Here is a 19,367-nt window from a genome sequence, read left to right on the forward strand (position 1 = left end):
CAAGGTTTAGGAGCGTGTTTATGGGAATTTTTGGCCATTTTTCCAGGAGCGCATTTGTGAGGTCACACACTGATGTTGGACGAGAAGGCCTGGCTCTCAGTCTCCACTCTAATTCATCCCAAAGGTGTTCTATCGGGTTGAGGTCCGGACTCTGTGCAGGCCAGTAAAGTTCCTCCACTCCAAACTCTCTCATCTATGTCCTCAAACTGGATAGCTCGTGTTTTGCTCTAGCTTCTGGCTTTCCCCACTCTCTCTCTCTAGTGTCTGATTACCCACCATATTATATGAACATAAACATCACAGCCCAATGATAAGTCACTTACATCCCCTTTCTTCTCCTTTCTGATGCCCAGTTTAAACTATCATCCTCTCCATGTCTACATGACTGAATATTGGCTGCTGCCATATGGGTGTCTGATTAGATACATTAGATTTACATTAAAGAGCAGTTAAACAGGAATATCTCAAAAAAAAAAAAAGTGGTCTGTGAGTGTATAACATCCAGCAATCATCCAGCTCTAGGATATGGAAAAGAAAAACATAAATAGATCTTTTATTACACTAAAGAAAAATACATTTCTTAAGGACACAGCAGATATGGTGGAGACTGTGGGGGGAAATAAACAGAAATCAAAGTCTGATTTTTTTGGATGTGACATTGGGCTTTGAGTTACCATAGAAATTTAGTTTTTTAACCTGGTAATCTTGCAATAAAAACGGTTCAAAGTGAGGGGCTATATTTGCTTAAATTCTTGCTGGCAGTAGTGGCAAATTTATCATCCGTCTTTGACACTCTGGTTGAAATTGTAGATAAGATCTTTGACACATTAAAAATCTGAAATAACACAGAAGTTAAATTTCTTTTCCAAATGGAAAATAAAAAAAGGTTTTAAAAAAGAATAAAAGAAGCCACAAGGAATGAAGGTACAGATACAAAAATGATTTTCTGTTGCCTCTTTATGTAAACAAACATATAAAGAGTAGTGTTTATAATCAGTTCTTATTTGTATTTAAAACAAGGGCCTCAGATTCCTTTCAGACTGCCAACTATTAACATCACTGTGAATTATTAGTGAGCCCGTGGTCACTGATCTGCCTTTGTATACATTTGGGCACTCAAAGCTGGTTACAACCTCACTAAGGGGACCAGCCTTGCACAGAGAAGACTTAGTTTGCTATATATCTCTTTTAACAGAATTATTCGCCTCTGGGAAAAGTATGAAAGGAAGCGAGAGGCCAATTATTGATGTTTCTTGAAATGTTTTTTGTTGAGAATTATTCTGTGCAAGTAAAAGTTTCAAATTGTTGAAAAATCTCCTGACATACAGTATCTACGATAACACAAACCTGATCGCTTCTAATACAACCAAAGCTTAAAGAATTCAGGGGCAGAATAACATACAAAGCATGCTTCTGCTTGTGATTGGTTTTCAGCTCCCATAAAAGAAACACTCTGAAAAGTGACAATAACAAACTCAGGATATTTCTCAAATCTATTTCTGTTCAATCATATACTCAAAATAAGTAGTAAACATTTACCGCCCTCGCTAGCACCTCTTTTCTTTCACCAACTACCAGCCCATTTATTTAAAATCCTCACATTTTTCCTCTCACCTCTTCCACATGTCACGCTGCATTCAGTCCATGAACCATATTTCCAGAAGAATTCTGATGAAGGGATTTCATTGTTCTCTGAGACCTCCCTATTGATGGTGTACTCGTACCGCACTCCTGGATTTTTCTCTTGAAAGAGAAGCTGTAATTAAAAAGACAAAATGGGGGGAAATATCAGAATAAATACAGAAAATACCAGCATCTTCTGAAAGATTATTCTTGCTATGGTTTTCAAACTTTTCTTGCCCAAGGCACACCAAAAATTAAGCTGACATCTCAAGGCACACCATGTTAATGTCCTTGCAAAACAGCCTCTTTAGCATGTGTAGCAACATGTCCCAACTGCATGCAATATGAGCAAGTGCGAGCTACAACATCAGTTTGATTACAGAGTTTCCTTTTGTAGCATCCTGACACCCTGCAAGTGATGCACTGCAGCTCTCCAGGTTTATCCTCAGTCGCCCTGTTCTTATTTTCTCTCTGTTGCTCCTATTAAGATGGACAAGTAACAAGGGAAGAGGTTGCACAAAGGATGACAAGGTACCAGGTGTGTCCCACCAGAGGATATTCTTAATTTTCTTCTACTTTCCTCAATCCCGAAAATTTGTTAGCTTGTTTTACAAAGTGGAGTGTGATGCATGGATATTCTTCATAACTACTTATGAATTTTTATGGTCTGACTTGCGCCAACATGGAGACAAAACTATTTGGCTCACAGCCATTAGAGGCACCATACCTCAGATTTTCCACTTTCTAAGTAAAAGCATGAGATGTCATTTTTACATGTAAATTTACATTTGCATATTTAACAGATAACAGATGGACAGTGAGTATGCAATGCTGTGTAATGCAATGCAACGTGTAACTTGTATGCAGTAAGGACATTGGTTATAGTGTCTTTAGTTGTTGCATAGTTGTAGTTCTAATGTAAAGTCAGACGAATTCCCAAGGCACACTATTTGAGAACCACTGCTCTAGAATTTAAATTATGAACAAAAGTATTTTAATTATTTCCCAGCCTGCTGTCTGTTTTGTGGAAAAGTGTCATGCATTTGAATTGCATGAAGTGGCTGGAACGTCAAAGTAAAATCCTCAATTATTTCTAAATAATGTCCTTACATCCAGACTAGATTTTTAAACTAAAAGCTTTAGTTATTTTTTTCTTAGAATCTCTTTACAGTTAACTGGATTTTCAAAACAAAGATTTATTTTTTTAATTAAATCTCTGAATCTCATAAGTTGTGTGGCTAATCAATATAAAAGTCTAAATCATTTGAAAGTGAGATATCTGAATCTCTTAAGTTGACTTAAATTTCAAGATAAAAGCCTAAAACATTTACAAGGTAAGTTCAAGGTAAGTAAGACAGGTAATAGAAGGTTTGTAATACTGGTAAGTCAGATAAAAGCTTCAACACCAACAGATGAGTGTATGTTTAATTTTTGGTAGGCATTGTAATTCTTTTAAATATTCTGACTGCTTAAATTGAAGAAACAACAAGAGGCCAAAAACTGATTTCTTCAGAAATGTTCTCGTTTTATTTATCATCGACATTGCAATTATACAGTTTATTCGTATTATTCAAATAGCATCTCTGATTATGATATCAGAGCAAGTTTGTAAACTAGTCCAGGCAATCAAAACATTCTTATTTATACAACATACATTGTTCTCACCTGTGAATGGTGAGTGGTCCATATAAGCTCTAAAAATTCCTGTCTCTCCCTCTGCTCTGTCATTGACATTGCTGTCCTGTACCAGCACAACAGTTATACATTCAATCACAACAGAATCCACCTGCAGGCTCTGGCAGAGGATGAAGATATTTTCTCCTCACGCCTCAGATTTCTGCTGTGAATTAAATCTGTGAGGAGTAATGAAGAGAGAGCCTGGAAACTAAACAAACAAATGTTCTGCTTCTGCTGCAGTAAACATTTCAAAGAATTACATTGTGAGTTGTTGACTGAAATATTAAAATGAAAAACCCTTTCTTGGCTGCACTGACTCACCAGTCAATTTTCGAACTAGGAGAATTTAAAAAAGGTATGACAGATGCATCTCAAACAGAGATTTATTGATTGAATTCTTTTACTTTCAGGTTTCATGCTGTAAAGTTGTAAGAATCCACCTTGTGTTCTTTCCACAGGCCGCTGTAGTATTGATTGGCATCAAAAATTGACAATAAAATCCTAACAAAGTGTTGCTTTGTCAGCCTACCTGAATCCACAGAGGCTCCATAGTGGGTCCAGGAGATGTCAGGTTCTCCAGGTGTCCTGTTCGCTCGTAGGTGAACACTGTCCCGGCTGCTTTGTACTCTCCGTTCCACTGGATCGTCCAGCCACCATTTAAGAAGTATTTGTTTGGGGTATCACTTCGTAGTGCCAAGAAATTCCCAGCTTCTGCAACCTCCTCAATGTGGATGTCCCAGGCTCCCGCAGGGATCAGCCCGATGTCAACATAGCCTGAAAAATGTTAGTGATATATCACTGAACTTAAAACACCAGTCCTTATACAGGATGAATCAATGCGGGGAAGCTTTAGGATTTTGGCTACACAAGTGGACCAAAAAGAGTGCAGTTTTTGTCAAATTTATAAATGACTGTTACACTTAAAGAGATTGCAAAATCAGTTTAAAGCAGTGTTTTTTTAAACTCCTGCAATGCTTTAATCTGAAATGACTGTTCCCAATTTGACGATGGACGGACCAATCAGCTGACAACACAAACAGTGGTCGGGTCAGGCTTCAGGGCTTTGCTGCGTCAACCTTGGTGCTCCTCTGGCCTCCTGATGGCCATTGTCCAGGCCAGCATCAGGCCCATGTCCCATCTCTCTAGGTATCTTCCCAGCGGACCCGTCCATGATGCACGCAGCTCCCCTGATCTCCAGTTTGGGATTTTTCATGATTTCTTCTACTTTTATTTGGATTTTACTTTTTTAAAATTCAGTTTATTTATTTTTTAATTATTTTTAATTGCTGGTTTATTGATTAAGTTTATATTTTATTTTGAATAAATCATTCATAATATTTTTGTTTTTTTTGTTTCTTTTAGTGTTTAGGAATACTCATGAGGGGAGAGACCCTAAAGGGCCAGAAAAACATCATACCATTTTTAAAAATACATTCAAAAAGGCTACTTTGAGGCTGTTGTGTGTGTGTAAATCCCTGTGTGATATACCGAGTCGTCAATAACCAATACAGAGCTCAAGATAGCTATTGTGCAATAACAACCATTGTGTGGTGTACAAATTCATTAAAACGTGCTAATTTCCTTGTCAGACATTTAAATTATGTGAGGCTTAATTCATCAGTATATGTGATTTTGCCTCTTACCGGATGACTCAAACAGGTAGCAGAAGATGTCAGGGGATAAAACATCAGGGCATTGAGTAGGATCATTTGTCCACTCTTTAATAAGATACGGACAAGAATCGGATCCTATTAGAGTAATATTTTAATGTATCTGTCTCTGTCAATTGGCTGTAAGAAATCAATGTATGGCATTTTAGTGGTAAGCATATATATCAGAACAATTCCGCGGGCTGACAGTGCTGCAGGCGAGGGGGAAAGGATTGTTTTCCTCCTGGAAATGCCCTGCCCCCATCTATGATGCAACTGTGACGCGACGCTGACTGTATTTTATTAATTCAAACTTTATGTTACAACAACACTTCAGACCAGAATCAAAAAACATACCAAGTCCTTCACTTTCCTCAAACGTCCTCTTCACTGTCGTACACGTGGAGCCGTTACCCTGGCAAACTCCACAGCGATCCTCCACAGCGCTGGACTCAATCACATAATCACAGCCGACATTCTGTGAAACACATGAAAAAACAAATGTATTATATCATCAACGGTACCAAGGTCAACATATAGACAGACTGAAGGCAGAGATTGATGCATGCTCAGATCTTTTACCGACTATAGGAGTAGAATCAAAGTATTAAGTAGCAGGAAATTAAAAATACTCAAATACTACATGTTTAAAAGTGTATATATATATAAGCTGGGCCATATCATTTTTCAACAGGTGGATGTAACCAGGGTAAACTTTCAAAAAGGTTTGCAAAAACCAAAATTCTATCTTAACAGTTTTCTATTTAAAGGTGTATTTCTATATTTGGGCCATCACAAATACATATTAGATTCCTCAATACAGGCTCTGCTGGAGGCCACATCTAAAGACCCACTGCCTTGAAGTGGTGCAGCAAAGGTTATCTCGTTTCGAGGGATCTTTCAAACAGGGCCAATAAATGCATCCTCCTCTCTAGGGCCATCAATTGATCTATCTGGTGTATCATTCATGGCCCAACAAAACCAGAGATTAATCGTGCCCATTCAAAGGAGCTGGTGAACTCTCAAGCAACCGAGTAATACCATTTTTAACGTGTATACTTGGTTTTATCTCAAATGGATATCTTTGGAAAAAAATGTGAAAAGCGCGAGGGGCCCTGGAAACTTTAATACGCCTTCGTAATAAAAAGTTAAGTTATGTAATACTGGTTATGTAAGAAAGTTCCGGGTGCAGCTGTTGAGGTTGCTAGGCAAAAAGCAATGTGGGAAAAAGATAGGGTAAGGGTGGAAACAGCTGGTGCCCAACAAGGAAATCTCTGTTAAGTCTTATTTCAATTTGGCCTTAGCAGTTTACAAAGGCTACTAAGACTGAGATGGGGTCACTCACGAACTGAAACACAGCTACAGAAATGAACCAAAACATGAAACACATGAACATTGGCTCTTTGGCTTTCTTTTTGCAAACTCCAAGCAGGCTTTCATGTGTTTTGCACTGGCTGGCTTCCATCTAGCCACTCTGCCATAAAGCCCAGATCAGTGGAGGGCTGCAGTGATGGTTGTCCCTCCAGAACTTTGTCCCATCTCCACAAAAGATCTCCGGAGCTCAGCCAGAGTGACCATCAAGTTCTTGGTCACCTCTCTTTCTAAGACCCTTCTCCTGTGATGGCTCAGGTTGGCCAGGTGACCAGCTTGTGGAAGTGTCCTGACTGTTCAGAACTTCCTTCGTTTGAGAAGGCCACTGTGCTCTTGGGAAACTTCAGTGCAGCAGACATGTTTTTTTGTAGCTTTCCCCTTCCCCAGCTCCTTTGACTTCATGGCTTGGTTTTTACTCTGATATGCATTATCAACTGTGAGACCTTCTATAGAGAGGTGTGTGCCTTTCCAAATCACATCCAATCAATCTAATACAACACAAGTGGACTCCAATCAAGATTTAGAAACTTCTCAGCAAAAATCCAGAGAAACAGGAAGGCCCTGAGCTAAATTTCAAGTTTAAAATGCAAATGGTCTGAATATGTATAGCAATATGATATTTCAGTGTTTTATACATTTTTTTTTTTCAAATCTCAATCTCCTTGATTACATATGAGCACAGTTCATTTTATTGATTGTATAAACAAAAACTTGTTTTAATCAAAAACCTTAAAGTGTTTCTCCAAAGCAATAAAAGGGAAGAAAAAATGCGAGTGCCAGCCAGGCCAAAATGTCACAAAATGTCACAAACCAGAGCCCAAAGACTGCAACTCTGTATCCAAACAGCACCCATATCAGTGACTGACATTTTGGCCCAGGTGATAGGCGAGGGCAGAGAGATAACAGCCACAATGTTTTTATATCAGTAACTAATTTCCATGCAGAATGTCAACTATGCAGTACACGTCTGCAGAGAAAACAGGGTGAGGGTGAGCTAAAGATACTGCCTGATAAACAGCTGGGTGATGAAATTAAACAGAAACACAACAATGGAGTGTGTTCGAAGAAAGCAGACCTCAGCTATATCTTCCAAGAATTGCAAGTTTGCTGATGCAACAACTCTTCACAGCTGAATGTATTTTAGTTGCTATTACAATAATGTCAAAATGTGCTTTTGCTTAGCTGTACACTCTTTGGACTTAGTACCCCAATCTCAGGCTTGGGCAGAGAATGAAACCTCAAATTCACATCCAATTAAACCCTTCTCATAATTGTCCAAAGGAAACACCCAAAAGTTAAGAAAAAACTCAGAAAAAAAGTCAAAATTAAGCACTGTTTATGTAAGAAGGCATCACAGCTGCAGTTGGTACACAGCTGATTTGCAGAAAGTGGCTAACATTTGCACAGATAGCATTGCATGCCTTTAGTCGTCTTTGCACACTAACATCCACATTCTTTTGCTGAGTGGCGTCACTCAGTGCTTCAGTTATATGTGAGTATAATCTGACAAAATATACAAAAAAGTTACTCACAAAATAGAAAAAAATACCATTAAACCACGCTGTTCCTGATGAAATCACGGGTACCAGTTCACCACTGTTTACATTCAGGTTATAGAGCATAATGGCAGCATGGCAGTTTTCATAAACTGGAGCTACAGTGGCTGCTAGCAGCGGGCAGCTATGTTGTTAGGACAGTTAAGACAAAGCATTTGACTGGGACTGTGGGCCCAAACTAATAAAAATATTAAAAACCACTTATATCCAACTAGTAATTCTGGTTCCATCTTAACCCTTGAAAACCTGAGTTTCTGGACTCTTTTCTTATTTTAACCATAAAAGGACCAGAAAATGTCCTGCGAGTTTTTGTTTTTGCCCATTTTTACACAATACTTAGAACTTTTAATATATGGCAGTTATTTACATTTTACTGCATGTTGGGACTTCCAGTTTGTAGATGAGAAAAGTTTAAAAACGGAGAAAACCCTTATAATCATAACTAGATGACGGAAAAATAATTAACATGGATAAAACACATTTTACTGCATGTTAAGAGTGTTTTAACAGTTTAAAATGGAAAAAAAAACTGGGGAACTCTATGCTATAATCTTAGTGAGAAAAGGGGAAATTACAGTAATAACCACATGCTGGCTGTGAAGCACAGTTTCTCAGCTTTCAGAAACTGAATTTTTCTGATAACACAAACAGTCATGCAATTCTGGTCATGCAAAGTGTGCTTCAACAGTGCATCATCGGCGATGCGCTAGGATTTAAAGGGTTAAAAGGGATCTGACTTCAATCATCGAGCAATGTAACTGCATGCAATCTGCGACCCAGTGAGATGCTTTTAGACCATTGCTGGTGAGAGTTGCAGCAGCCTGAAGCGAGCTGTTGCAGCTCTAATCAAGACCTCTGATGCAGGTGTCTGGGATTCAGCTTGTCAAAGCGCAGAGCTGGTTGCAGGACTTTCAAGAGAAAAGCTAACTGGTGTCAAATTCCTTGTTGCATGAGCTTACTTGACGAATAAAGCTGATTTTGGTTTTCAAAGACTATTAACAATAATTTCATGAGATAAAAATCATGTTTTGATTTTTGGAAACAATTAGCTTTTCAAAACAATATTTCTATTTCCCTTTTCACATTTATCTGATCTTGGTAACGATGACATCTATTTTTTTGAGTTTTCACACAAACTTAAGCCTGTAAACACTCCAGTCTCCTCTGACTTGATACCTTGCAGATGCCGTTGAGGCATATATCTCTACTTTTGTTGCCTTCGTAGCAGGGCGTCCCATCGATGACGGCATCTCGCATCTTTTCAGAAAAATCTTCATTAAGTGGACGGCAGTGAAGCTCACAGGGGCTCACTGAGAGTTTTAGGACAATACAACAGAAAAAAGAAGATGGATAGAATTTATACCAACCCAAGAAACTCTTTTTACACTTGCTTCAGTATTGCATTATTTTTTTATCTGCTCACCTCTGTTGATGACTGCATCCCACTTGTAAAACTTGCCCTTGTATGGCATGCTGTTGAAGTGAGAGCACTGGATGCTTCTGAAGCTCGGCAGGTCATGAAGACACGGGGCAGTGTTACAGATCTTGTACCTGAGCCGCTCCCCCAGACAGTATTTCCCTTTGTAAGCAGGACTGTGGAAGAGTCAATAATGTTACTCTACAGCTTACTGATGTTTACTCTCTTGGTCTATTGATTGGTATGACACAGGATATTTTTTTAGTGTTTTTTAGGACTTTTTGATGGTAGTATTAAGTACTTCTTAAAGTCCCTGAAAAGTGAAATCCTAAATTTGTGTCTAAACACACTAGATATGTTGGAGTAAGTTTGCTGCTCAAATACTTGAGCCCATGACATCCCCCCCCCCCCCCCAACGCGACAATGACATAAAATCACAGAGCAGTTTCAGTTGTTAGCTGATGTTACTGCCTTCATTGAAATTCAACAGCCAGGTACATGCTGTGCTTTTTTTAAAAAAATCTATCAGCCTTGGTGGCCTGCGGGTCAGTAGAAGTATCACAACAGAGAGATTTATGCCAGAAAACATTACATTTAATCCCTATCTTCTGTCTCTCTGCTCTAACACAGAACCAGGCAGCTGCACTCTGACCAGAAGCATTTTTAAAAAATTTGATAGCATCATATTTTTCGTGAGTGGGCGTGGCTTTAGCTCATTCAACTGACATAGCGACAACATCTTAGAGTAGATTTTACTGACTCATTTTTATGATTTTGAAGCTTAATCTTATAAACTTAGAGATGTTTTACATGACTGAAATTTGGTTTGGTGCTTCATAAAAGAGTGATCTGTCATACAACAAACCTAGGATAAAGTTTTTTTATTACTTTATGAGGACTTTAATTTACAAAAGACACACAAAACTACTTCAAAACCAGAGAAGGTTTTATGTAACCCATGACTCAGGATGGATTTTCGCAACAAACTGACATTTTAGATTTGAGTAGAAATGAAATGTCAAAACATGACAAACAAACTATGTGTTTCTTATTTTCCATATTTCTTGGTTTCTATTTTTCCTGATATGAGCCCTACTATAAAGACGGAACAAGCTCCCTCTACTCCACAGAGGTTGGATTTAATGTGGTATTTAAGTTAAGCTTTAGGACATCTTTATCATCCACATGTCAGTCACTTTTTCTTTGTGTAAGGAAAAATTTTTTTTATCTACACTTGTTGATGCTGCAGACAAAGAAGACAACTAAGCAGCCTGTTATTCCAACACTGAGATGCTATTCATTCTGATTTTATATGAAGGAATACATAACAGGGCCTTTCCTAATTTTATAACCTTCTAAGGAAGCCTTTTTCTTTTGATTTAATGCCTTTCATAACATTTTAATATAAAAAGGAAGAATGAAAGTTATAATACCTAAAATATTTCTAGCGAAAAACTAAAAATCACACAAAGCACATAAAGTTACAATACTGTGCAGAAATTTTAGGCATGTAGAGCGCTAATGGTTCTTCACAGGTCCTGTTATTCCACAACCCTGGGCTGAAGAGAGGAGGGAGGGCGGCTAGAGTCAGTGTTGACACATTTGACATGTACGTGTGTCGCTCAGCAGCCAAGGTCGAGCTTAACTGCATTTCTTTTGCCCGAGCCTTTTCACCCCTGGTAATACGCCCAGCAACCACCAACAGTTTTCAGGTGCTTAGAACACACATAATAACCAGGGTGTTGTGGCAACCCTCCTACCCACCCTAACAGTACTGTAGGCTATGTTTAAGCACCACATCTACCCATAACTCCACCCTAAAGCTGTGGTTTTTGTTTTGTTTTCATCAGATTATTTTCCTGTGCCCTTGGTAATGTACAAAGACATCCAGAGCATGACCTGGGTTGTGTCAATCCTCCTTCCAACCCGATGGGGCCCTCAGGTGGGCATACTTGGCATTACACGCCTTACTTCAGCCTCAAATTTCGTCCCAAACATGCCTAAAACTTCTGCACAGTACTGTATAGCTTAGATGGAGGCTAGAACTTCCAGTCTGACCCAACCAAAACCTGTGCATATTCTCTCCAAGCTCGTCTGTTATATGTAAATTTTAGACTGTAGGCCTGAGTATTTTTAAAAACAGAAATCTATCCAGATGAGATAGAGTGGCATAGGAACACATAATCAATTGAAATATTTGTTTTTTTTCCTCCATGTGTGCATAATTCTGCACTGTGCTCCCTCTCCCTCTTCACACTGCACCCCTCACTGTGTGCTTGCAAAGTGGAGCAGGCTGGCAGCCCCAAAAGCATTACAATTAGATAGGCAGTTATGTCAAGTTCTTTTTATAATCAGCACCTAACCTCTTCCTACTTACATTGGGTTATCACAGTCTCTGTGGGCGCTCTGGACTCCAGCTCCACACGTCCTGGAGCAGGGTGACCACTCGCTCCATGATGCCCAGCCTCCATTCACACTCTTTGGTTCAGATCCAACTACTACACACTCCCCACTGATACACCACTGTAAAAAGTAGTAAGTTTTCATAGATGATTAAACATACACACACACACACACACACACACACACACACACACACACACAAGCTACCATATGGTTTTATTTCACAACGTAAGAATTTAGTGTTGTCTAAAGGAGGTGTCTGTCACTTCTATCGGCAGTCAGACTATCCACTACAGTCTTTACAATCTTGGCTGAACTTTTTTCCCCACGGATAACCCAGAAAACAATTTAATTTAACAACACTGTTTTGGTAGTTATTGACATTTTAAAGTCATCTCCCCAATTTAAAATTGTACAAAATTGTTCATAAAACAGTCTAAAAATCATACCGTGTGTGGAAATCAAACACCGATGGCTGCCAATAACAAAATCAGCATTTTGATCACAGTCTGTGCATCTCAAATTTTGACACGTATTACACTGAGACTCACCTTATCCTCTCCACAGCTGGTTCCATCCACAGCTCCGTCCAGCTTTGAGTGGCAGGTCGTTCCCACAGTGCACCACAGAGTACCACACACGTTCTTAGAAAAAAGAGAGACCAGCGTCTTATTTCTGACAACCTGTTTACCTCTCAAATATGATGTTTGCATTCATTTGTATGCATGAGTTTTCTCTCACAAGCAGAGACATTCCATGAGAATAATAACTGCTTAGTTGTTTTTGTTTGTCCATCTTGTCATACCATTAAGATAATCTGTCTTTTTGTTATTGTGGATGGTCACCATTGTTTGAGAACTGACAACTAAGAAAGGCTTATATAAAACATGAACATTGAGTCATATAAATAAACACAATTAGTCCATATATTATGAATGATGTATATGTACTTTGTTTTTCACAATAACAAAACAAGGCCCTTCAATAGTCAATTTAATTACAGACAGTTCACTTAATAAATGTCCTTGGACATGCATGATGCAGCTTGTGTTTGTCTATTTCTCTCCTGGTTCTCTATTGTTCTCCATACAGAATATTTCCCAAGATCTACCTGCATTATTTGTATGATTAAATTGGACAAACACAGGAGATAGGACAGAAATTTAAAATCTACACTATGAAGCAGGTACGATAAAACTAAAAAACAGCAAGCTTGATGTTGTCTACTAACTAAAGAAAAAATGCACCTGTCTGTCTGAAAGATTTATAGAAAACATAATTCTGCCTAAAACTTTTAAAATACATGTCAATATGTTATTCTAACTGAGATCACATTTAATTGAATTTCTCACAGTCAGAGTTACAAGATTCCTTCTCTTTCATGCAAAAATCTCCATTGAACCAGACTGGCTGAGGCATTCTGAACATGCTCCACAGTCTATGAGTCACTGAGAAGCATAAATGCTTGGTATGGCAGAGGTTGTGCTGCCGTCTGCCTTTCAACATCCCCATAAGCTGGAGGGACAGAATACACTGCATTCATGCCAAAAGCAAAGCACAGTCTGCACAAGATGTACAGAACTGTAAAGTTTTTCACGTTTTCAAGGTCAACAGGAGGAGTGTATACAGTAACTCGCTGAAAGAGGGCACAGCGCCATCTACCAGAGGTGGGCATGCTCTCTTTTGTGCATGTATACTCAGACAGGGACATTAGTCAATCTATCAATCAATCTAAATTTATACCAATAACCAATGTTATTTCAAGACACTTTAAACTGACTGATGTTGTGGACATTTTTGATATTTTGAGACTTTGATGAAATTTGTTGTTTTGTGGTATAGTCTCTATTATTTCAATGGTCATCAGTATCAAAAAGTGCTAGAGCTTGTAAAAAACTGCACATATTTCGTAAGTTTGGTACGAAGACATGGCGGCTTATTAGAGCCACCCTGAAATGTAGAAAAAAGAAGAGGATATGTTCAGTTAAAAAAAAAAAAAAAACAAACTTGAAAGTTTTGAGGATTTTTTTTAAAGTTATGAAGTCATTAAGTTATGAGAAACCAAACTCAGATCTTTTTAGTTTAAAAAGTAGAAAATTTTGAGACAAAAATAGAAATTTTAAAGTTTAAGAAGTCAGAAATTTTAACTTGGTCAACTCAGAAATTTAAAATTTATAGAGTCATACATCTATAACATAATAAAGTTGTAACTTCAAGAGAAACCAAAATGAAAACAGTGGTTGGATAGCCCCAGTTTACTGAAGTGTCTCCTCTAAGTCCAGAAGCTGTAAATACTGTTTTTAATTTTTTCAATTTCTAAGTTACTTTTTGTATTTCCTATTTTGTATTTATTCCTTGTACTTATTGAATGCTCTTTTCACTCTCTTGCGTGCTTTGTTTACATCATTCTTTCTGCTGTAAATTTGAAATTTCCCCTTGTGGGACTAATAAAGGAATATCATATTTATAATGTGAGGATTCTAGGCTAAAATCAAATGCCTCCTTATTGCTCAGTTCCAGTAAAAACTAAATTTTAAAAAAAGCTCTTACCTACAATACTTGTGCTAGGAAAATGACATTACCTTCTCTTTTTCTGTTTCTACTGTTTTGCTCTGATAGACCTTGTGATGAATAGTTTATTTTCATATCATTTTTATCTTTTATTTTAGCCACATTAAGCACATTAAGTACATCATAATAAATTCATGTCGGTTCCAAATAGGCTATTTGTTATCAGTCTCATGAGCTATCACTAATCTGTATTGGCCCTGAAGAACCGACACCTGTTCCAATCCTAAAACTGTTTGCTATATTATTTATGAAGACCCAACATTAATCCACCATGAACACAGCACTAAGCAAGACTTAGAAAAGTAAGACTGGTGAAGAAAAACTGTTTTAACAGGAAGAAACCTGGAGCAGAATCAGGCTAATTTTGAGCAGCTGAAGCAGTGTTGAGATTTTAAAGGGATAGAGAAAGATGCAGAAAGAGAGAAACAAGCAGTGTTCTGTTTTAATAGCCTCAGTGAGCTATACCTGTAACTCAACTTACCTGTCTCTGTACACAGACTAACTGATAATGTGAAAAACATTTCAAGATGACAGTCTGTATATGAAGATATGCTTTCTTTGTGAAACAATATTTATTTCCTACAACAGTAAAATGTGATAACATCAAAGGTCAGCTGTAACGTTAATTAGGGATTTACTCTCCTAATTTCTGCAATCTTCTATTCCCATTTCTGCAGCTGTTGCTTGACATTTGTTATGAAAATGTGGAAGATAAACTTGTGAAAGATATTTTGGAAAGCAGTAAATGCCATTGAGCACTGCAACATCCAACCTACAGCTTCTGTCACTGCCATCACAAAGATAAAGGTTGAAAAGACAACAGTATTGATTCTCAGGGTAGAGATTAACTTTCAGAAGTATTGGAAAGGTCACAGTGTCTGAACATCACACTCCACATGAGTTACAAAAGACTCATAACTTGAATACATCTTCCGGACTGCTTACTGATCCATACCAGATTTATTAAGACTCTTCCCATCATCCTCCTCCTCTCAACATGCCTCATGTAAAAACAAACAAATCAATAGAGAAGCCTCCCACATCTCTGGGCTAAAGCAGCATCAAGCAGATTCAGTAATCTCCAGGAAAAAATACACAAGATATTCATCTGACTCAGTTCTTACAGGTTCATTAAACTGACTCCCTGGTCAGTGCGTACACCAAGTGAAAATACTAGCAAGCTACTGTCTGTGTTCCCATGATTTACAGATTCTGGAAAAAAAAGCAGAAAGCACATTCTAGTTTTCATTTGTAGGCTGAGTAGTACTATCCAGTGGGACTTGTCAGGCTCCATACACAGTGTGTGTAGAGAGCTAAGGGGGCAGAATACCCATAATGCCCCCTAGAGCCTACTAACAAACTGTCTGTAAAACAATATCTGCATGCAAGTGCAGCTAATAATCAATCAAAGATTCCATCTTTCAATGCTACTTCCATTATCACTCCTATATTTCCAGTAAGAATGCTAACAAAGGCATAGCACCAAACAGATAAGTCAGAAGCACTTTAACAGCATGTTACTTATACATTTAGTCTGTCAGGATTTACATGACATAAAGACAGGCAGGGCTGCACAGTGGAGCATTGGTTCATGCTATCACCTCATAGCAAAGAACTTCTTGGTTTGAATTCCTACTGGGCAAATTCTTTCTGTGTGAACTTTGATGTTCTCCCCATAGTGTAAAATATCAAAAGATTTTCATATCTGCTGCTACCGATATTTAGCTTTAAGTTTATATCTGCTGATATTATGCCAGTGATAGCACACATCCTCATAGAAAGACTGTTAAAGACTATTAAAAGGGTACCAATGGCTTTAGTGACAACTATAATCACTAAAATCTTTGCACCCTGCATGGATTGAGTTGGATGCCCTTTGTTGTACATATATTAATACAGGTGATCTCAGATTCAAATCTTTTGTAGCACAGGTCAACTGCTTGATAAGAGCAAATAATACCATCACTTAACACAGTTGTAGCTTAATTTTCACATTTATACTGGTCTGCAGCCTTTATGTTTTGTTATAATGTGGTACACATATATTGTATCTTCATATATAGTGTGATCTTTCTGTTGTACAGACTATTTATTCTCAAAGGCCTGATTTGGGACGAGAGTCGGCAAGGTTTTTTTTTTTTCAGCATTCATAAACCTGCTGTGGATCATTAGATCACAATGACACTGACCTCTCTGCACTGATTTTTCTCTGTTCTAGGTTTCTATGTTGCCACCAATCCAATGTTCTCTGTAAAAATTAAAACCCTCTTCATGAGTCACTCAAAACACTAAATATAATACTTCTTTGTTCAAGTGTCAAATGCTTGGTCAGTTCCTGTGTTTTAGCACATATACAGGCTATTGTTACTGAGGAAAAAGGACCTGTTAAGACTCAAGAGGAGGAATTGAGATTATAAAGACTGAGATTGTCCTTAAATATATCTGTTGAGTGTTTGTTCATGAATGATATGAGGTTTTAAGAGCATTTCTCTTTGTTGCATGTCTAAGATTGCCATTCAGACACCTGCTGAGACCAAGTGAAAGAAGCAAGAATGTTAGAGAATAGGCTCTGATGAAGCATCAAAGATATACACCACCCATTTTTAGCTATGTTTTAAGATATCTATGGGACATCTTAAACTCTGGATAGCTGCTAACCACACTAAAAAGAAGACAAGTCTTAAAGTCTTAGTTGAATATGCACGGTTCCTGTATATCAGGGGTCATCTACTACATTTGGCCATCATGGTCCAGTTGTTTTCCTTGATAGATGCTTTGGGGGGCAGACTTTCACATAAACTAGAACAGTGGTTATCAACTGGTTGGTCGGGACCCAAAAGTGAGTCGCAGAGCAGTTTTCAGTGGGTCGCCAATGCGTGTCTAGAAAAAATGGTGGCAAAAGTCTATGAAGAACATGCAACCATACAATTTATTTTACTATTTTTGTGATGATGGGTGAATTTGAATGTTTTACCAATATTTCAACTAATTTATCTCTTTTTCTTGCAATAAAAGATCTGCTTTTACAATGTTGATGAAGTAATTTCTCAAGATCGCTGGAAATTTGCTAAAATGTGCACGTTATCATGGGGAAAAGGGGGTGTAAACATGTCAGTTTTGTCATGTCTCTTGTTCCTGTCATGAATTCTGTTACATCCAAGATCTTCATTGCAACATTGTTATTTAACAAACGCGCATTGTTTAAAAAATCTTTGGAAATTTGGGTCGCGATTTGTCATCAAAGATATTGATGGGTGCTGAGGCTAGACCAGTTGAGAACCAATGAACAAGAAGAGAGAGATATTTTGGTTTAATCAACATTTTTTAAAATATATTTTTATTTTCTTTCAAATGTATGCCATTTTTCTGAAGCCTCTAAAATGAGATCAGTCCATGTATTGTATCCAGCCACAAGGGGGCGACTGGGATATTTTTGCTGGATATTTCTAGGACTGTTGTGTTCTGCTAAAGCGCTGTGTACTGATCATTGAAAAAGGACTTTAGTTTTGATTCTCAGAGGACAACACCTGAATTTAAAAGAAAATCATGGTTTCAATCAAGAATGAACAGATAAGTATGTGTTTATCATGCATCTTATTTGCCAACAACAGCTGACAGGTTGATTTCTATAAAATGGATCAAATATCAAACCAACCTGGACACTGTTTTCAATCTCAATTCTTCTGGAGGGTTTTGGTAGCTGTAGGGATTTAGAAAAGATGCCTGATATACATGCACATATTTTTTCCTCTGAATATTTCTGAACTTGATAATGTTCTGAGGGCTAGATGGGACGATGTGGGGGGCCTGACGTGGCCCTTGGCTGCTAGTTTATGATCACTGCTGTAAATGTTTAACAGTAGGCTGATGGTAATGTAGGCCTCTAAGTATGCTATGGCTGTTTTCTTCCATCCTGTGGGCTGGTTTTTGAAGAATGCACATGCTGTGAATGTGTGTATTCATCAGCACATAATAACACTAATTTCAGGAAATGCATTGCTTGTGTAAAAATGCATGTGTGTGGTCTCCAACTGGCAGCCTTTCTTGTTGCTATAGCCACATGTTCTGTACAGCTTTAAAATATCTCATATATGATATAGATCACCTTATAAATCCTTCATCAAACAGCTACATGCGTTTGCTGAAGCACTAACTGTACAGGCCAAAACTTCTTTATGAAAAAAAGTTGAGGTCAACAGAGTTTGAACACGCTGTCAAGTGCTGTTTCATTCATGACATTTCTTTTTTTGTCACTTTTCATGTTAACAAGAGAAACACTGAATGCTTTCAGAGAGAGCCTCTCTTAAAGTGTGCCCTGCTAACCTTGACTTCAAATGTAATCTCTTCTCCTCCCTCTGAAGACGGCTGGCTTTTTCTACTTGGCTTCTGAAAGAGCTGCTGTTTTTATCGATATGCAAAGTGGCTTCCAACAAGGTCAGACAGCACGTCACAACGGACTGGTTCTTTTTAATTTGTAAAATCTTGTCATAGAAAATGTTTGGTTTTGTAACACAAAGTTCAAAATGTTACCAACATTGAATTTAACATCTGAAGTTATTGACTGTCTTCATTCAGTTATGTGATCACATCCAAGCTTTTAAAAGGGGCTTCTTTTTATAATGTAGATTTAACAACAAACATTCTATCTCTTTTGTTGAGCCAAAACAAAACAGCTCAAACAAACAACGACAAGCAGAGAATAAATCATGCAAGCATCATCTTCATTTTTGCAATAGCTGCATGTTAGTAAGCAGCTGTTTGTGAGCAGAATTAGAAACTATGCACATATCAGAAACCAGTAAAAATTAATTTTTGTACTTCCTATGTGTAATTGAGACTCTTTGCTCTAAAAAATGTTGATAGGAGAAAAAAGCAACGGGAAAAGAGAAACCTGAGGTGTTTTTTGGCAGGGCTGGGTGATATCCATAGAAAATCATATCTCAATATTTTTAAGCTCAATGAGGATATTCAATATCTATTGTCTATTCTGCAAGAAAATAACAAAAACATTCAGCTTTCAGTCAAATCCTCATGAACCAGGTGCAGGAATGTATGCTGATAGTGTCATTAGAATTGAAAAAAAACCCCAGAAGATTTTAG

General features: G+C 37.8%; 1 protein-coding gene across 1 annotated transcript in view; it reads right to left on the reverse strand.

The window, feature by feature from the left end:
• LOC121508925 (A disintegrin and metalloproteinase with thrombospondin motifs 7) overlaps positions 1-19,367 on the reverse strand; it is a 135,224-nt gene that overhangs the window by 54,061 nt on the left and 61,796 nt on the right. Inside the window, exons 10-16 of the mRNA XM_041786076.1 lie at positions 12,248-12,340; positions 11,671-11,816; positions 9,300-9,469; positions 9,053-9,186; positions 5,307-5,427; positions 3,830-4,074; positions 1,615-1,756 (exon numbers count right to left, since the gene is read on the reverse strand). Coding sequence (XP_041642010.1) covers positions 1,615-1,756; positions 3,830-4,074; positions 5,307-5,427; positions 9,053-9,186; positions 9,300-9,469; positions 11,671-11,816; positions 12,248-12,340 — 1,051 coding nt within the window. The remainder of the gene's footprint in view (positions 1-1,614; positions 1,757-3,829; positions 4,075-5,306; positions 5,428-9,052; positions 9,187-9,299; positions 9,470-11,670; positions 11,817-12,247; positions 12,341-19,367) is intronic.

Source organism: Cheilinus undulatus, linkage group 1, assembly GCF_018320785.1.
Source record: "Cheilinus undulatus linkage group 1, ASM1832078v1, whole genome shotgun sequence".
NCBI lineage: Eukaryota > Metazoa > Chordata > Actinopteri > Labriformes > Labridae > Cheilinus > Cheilinus undulatus.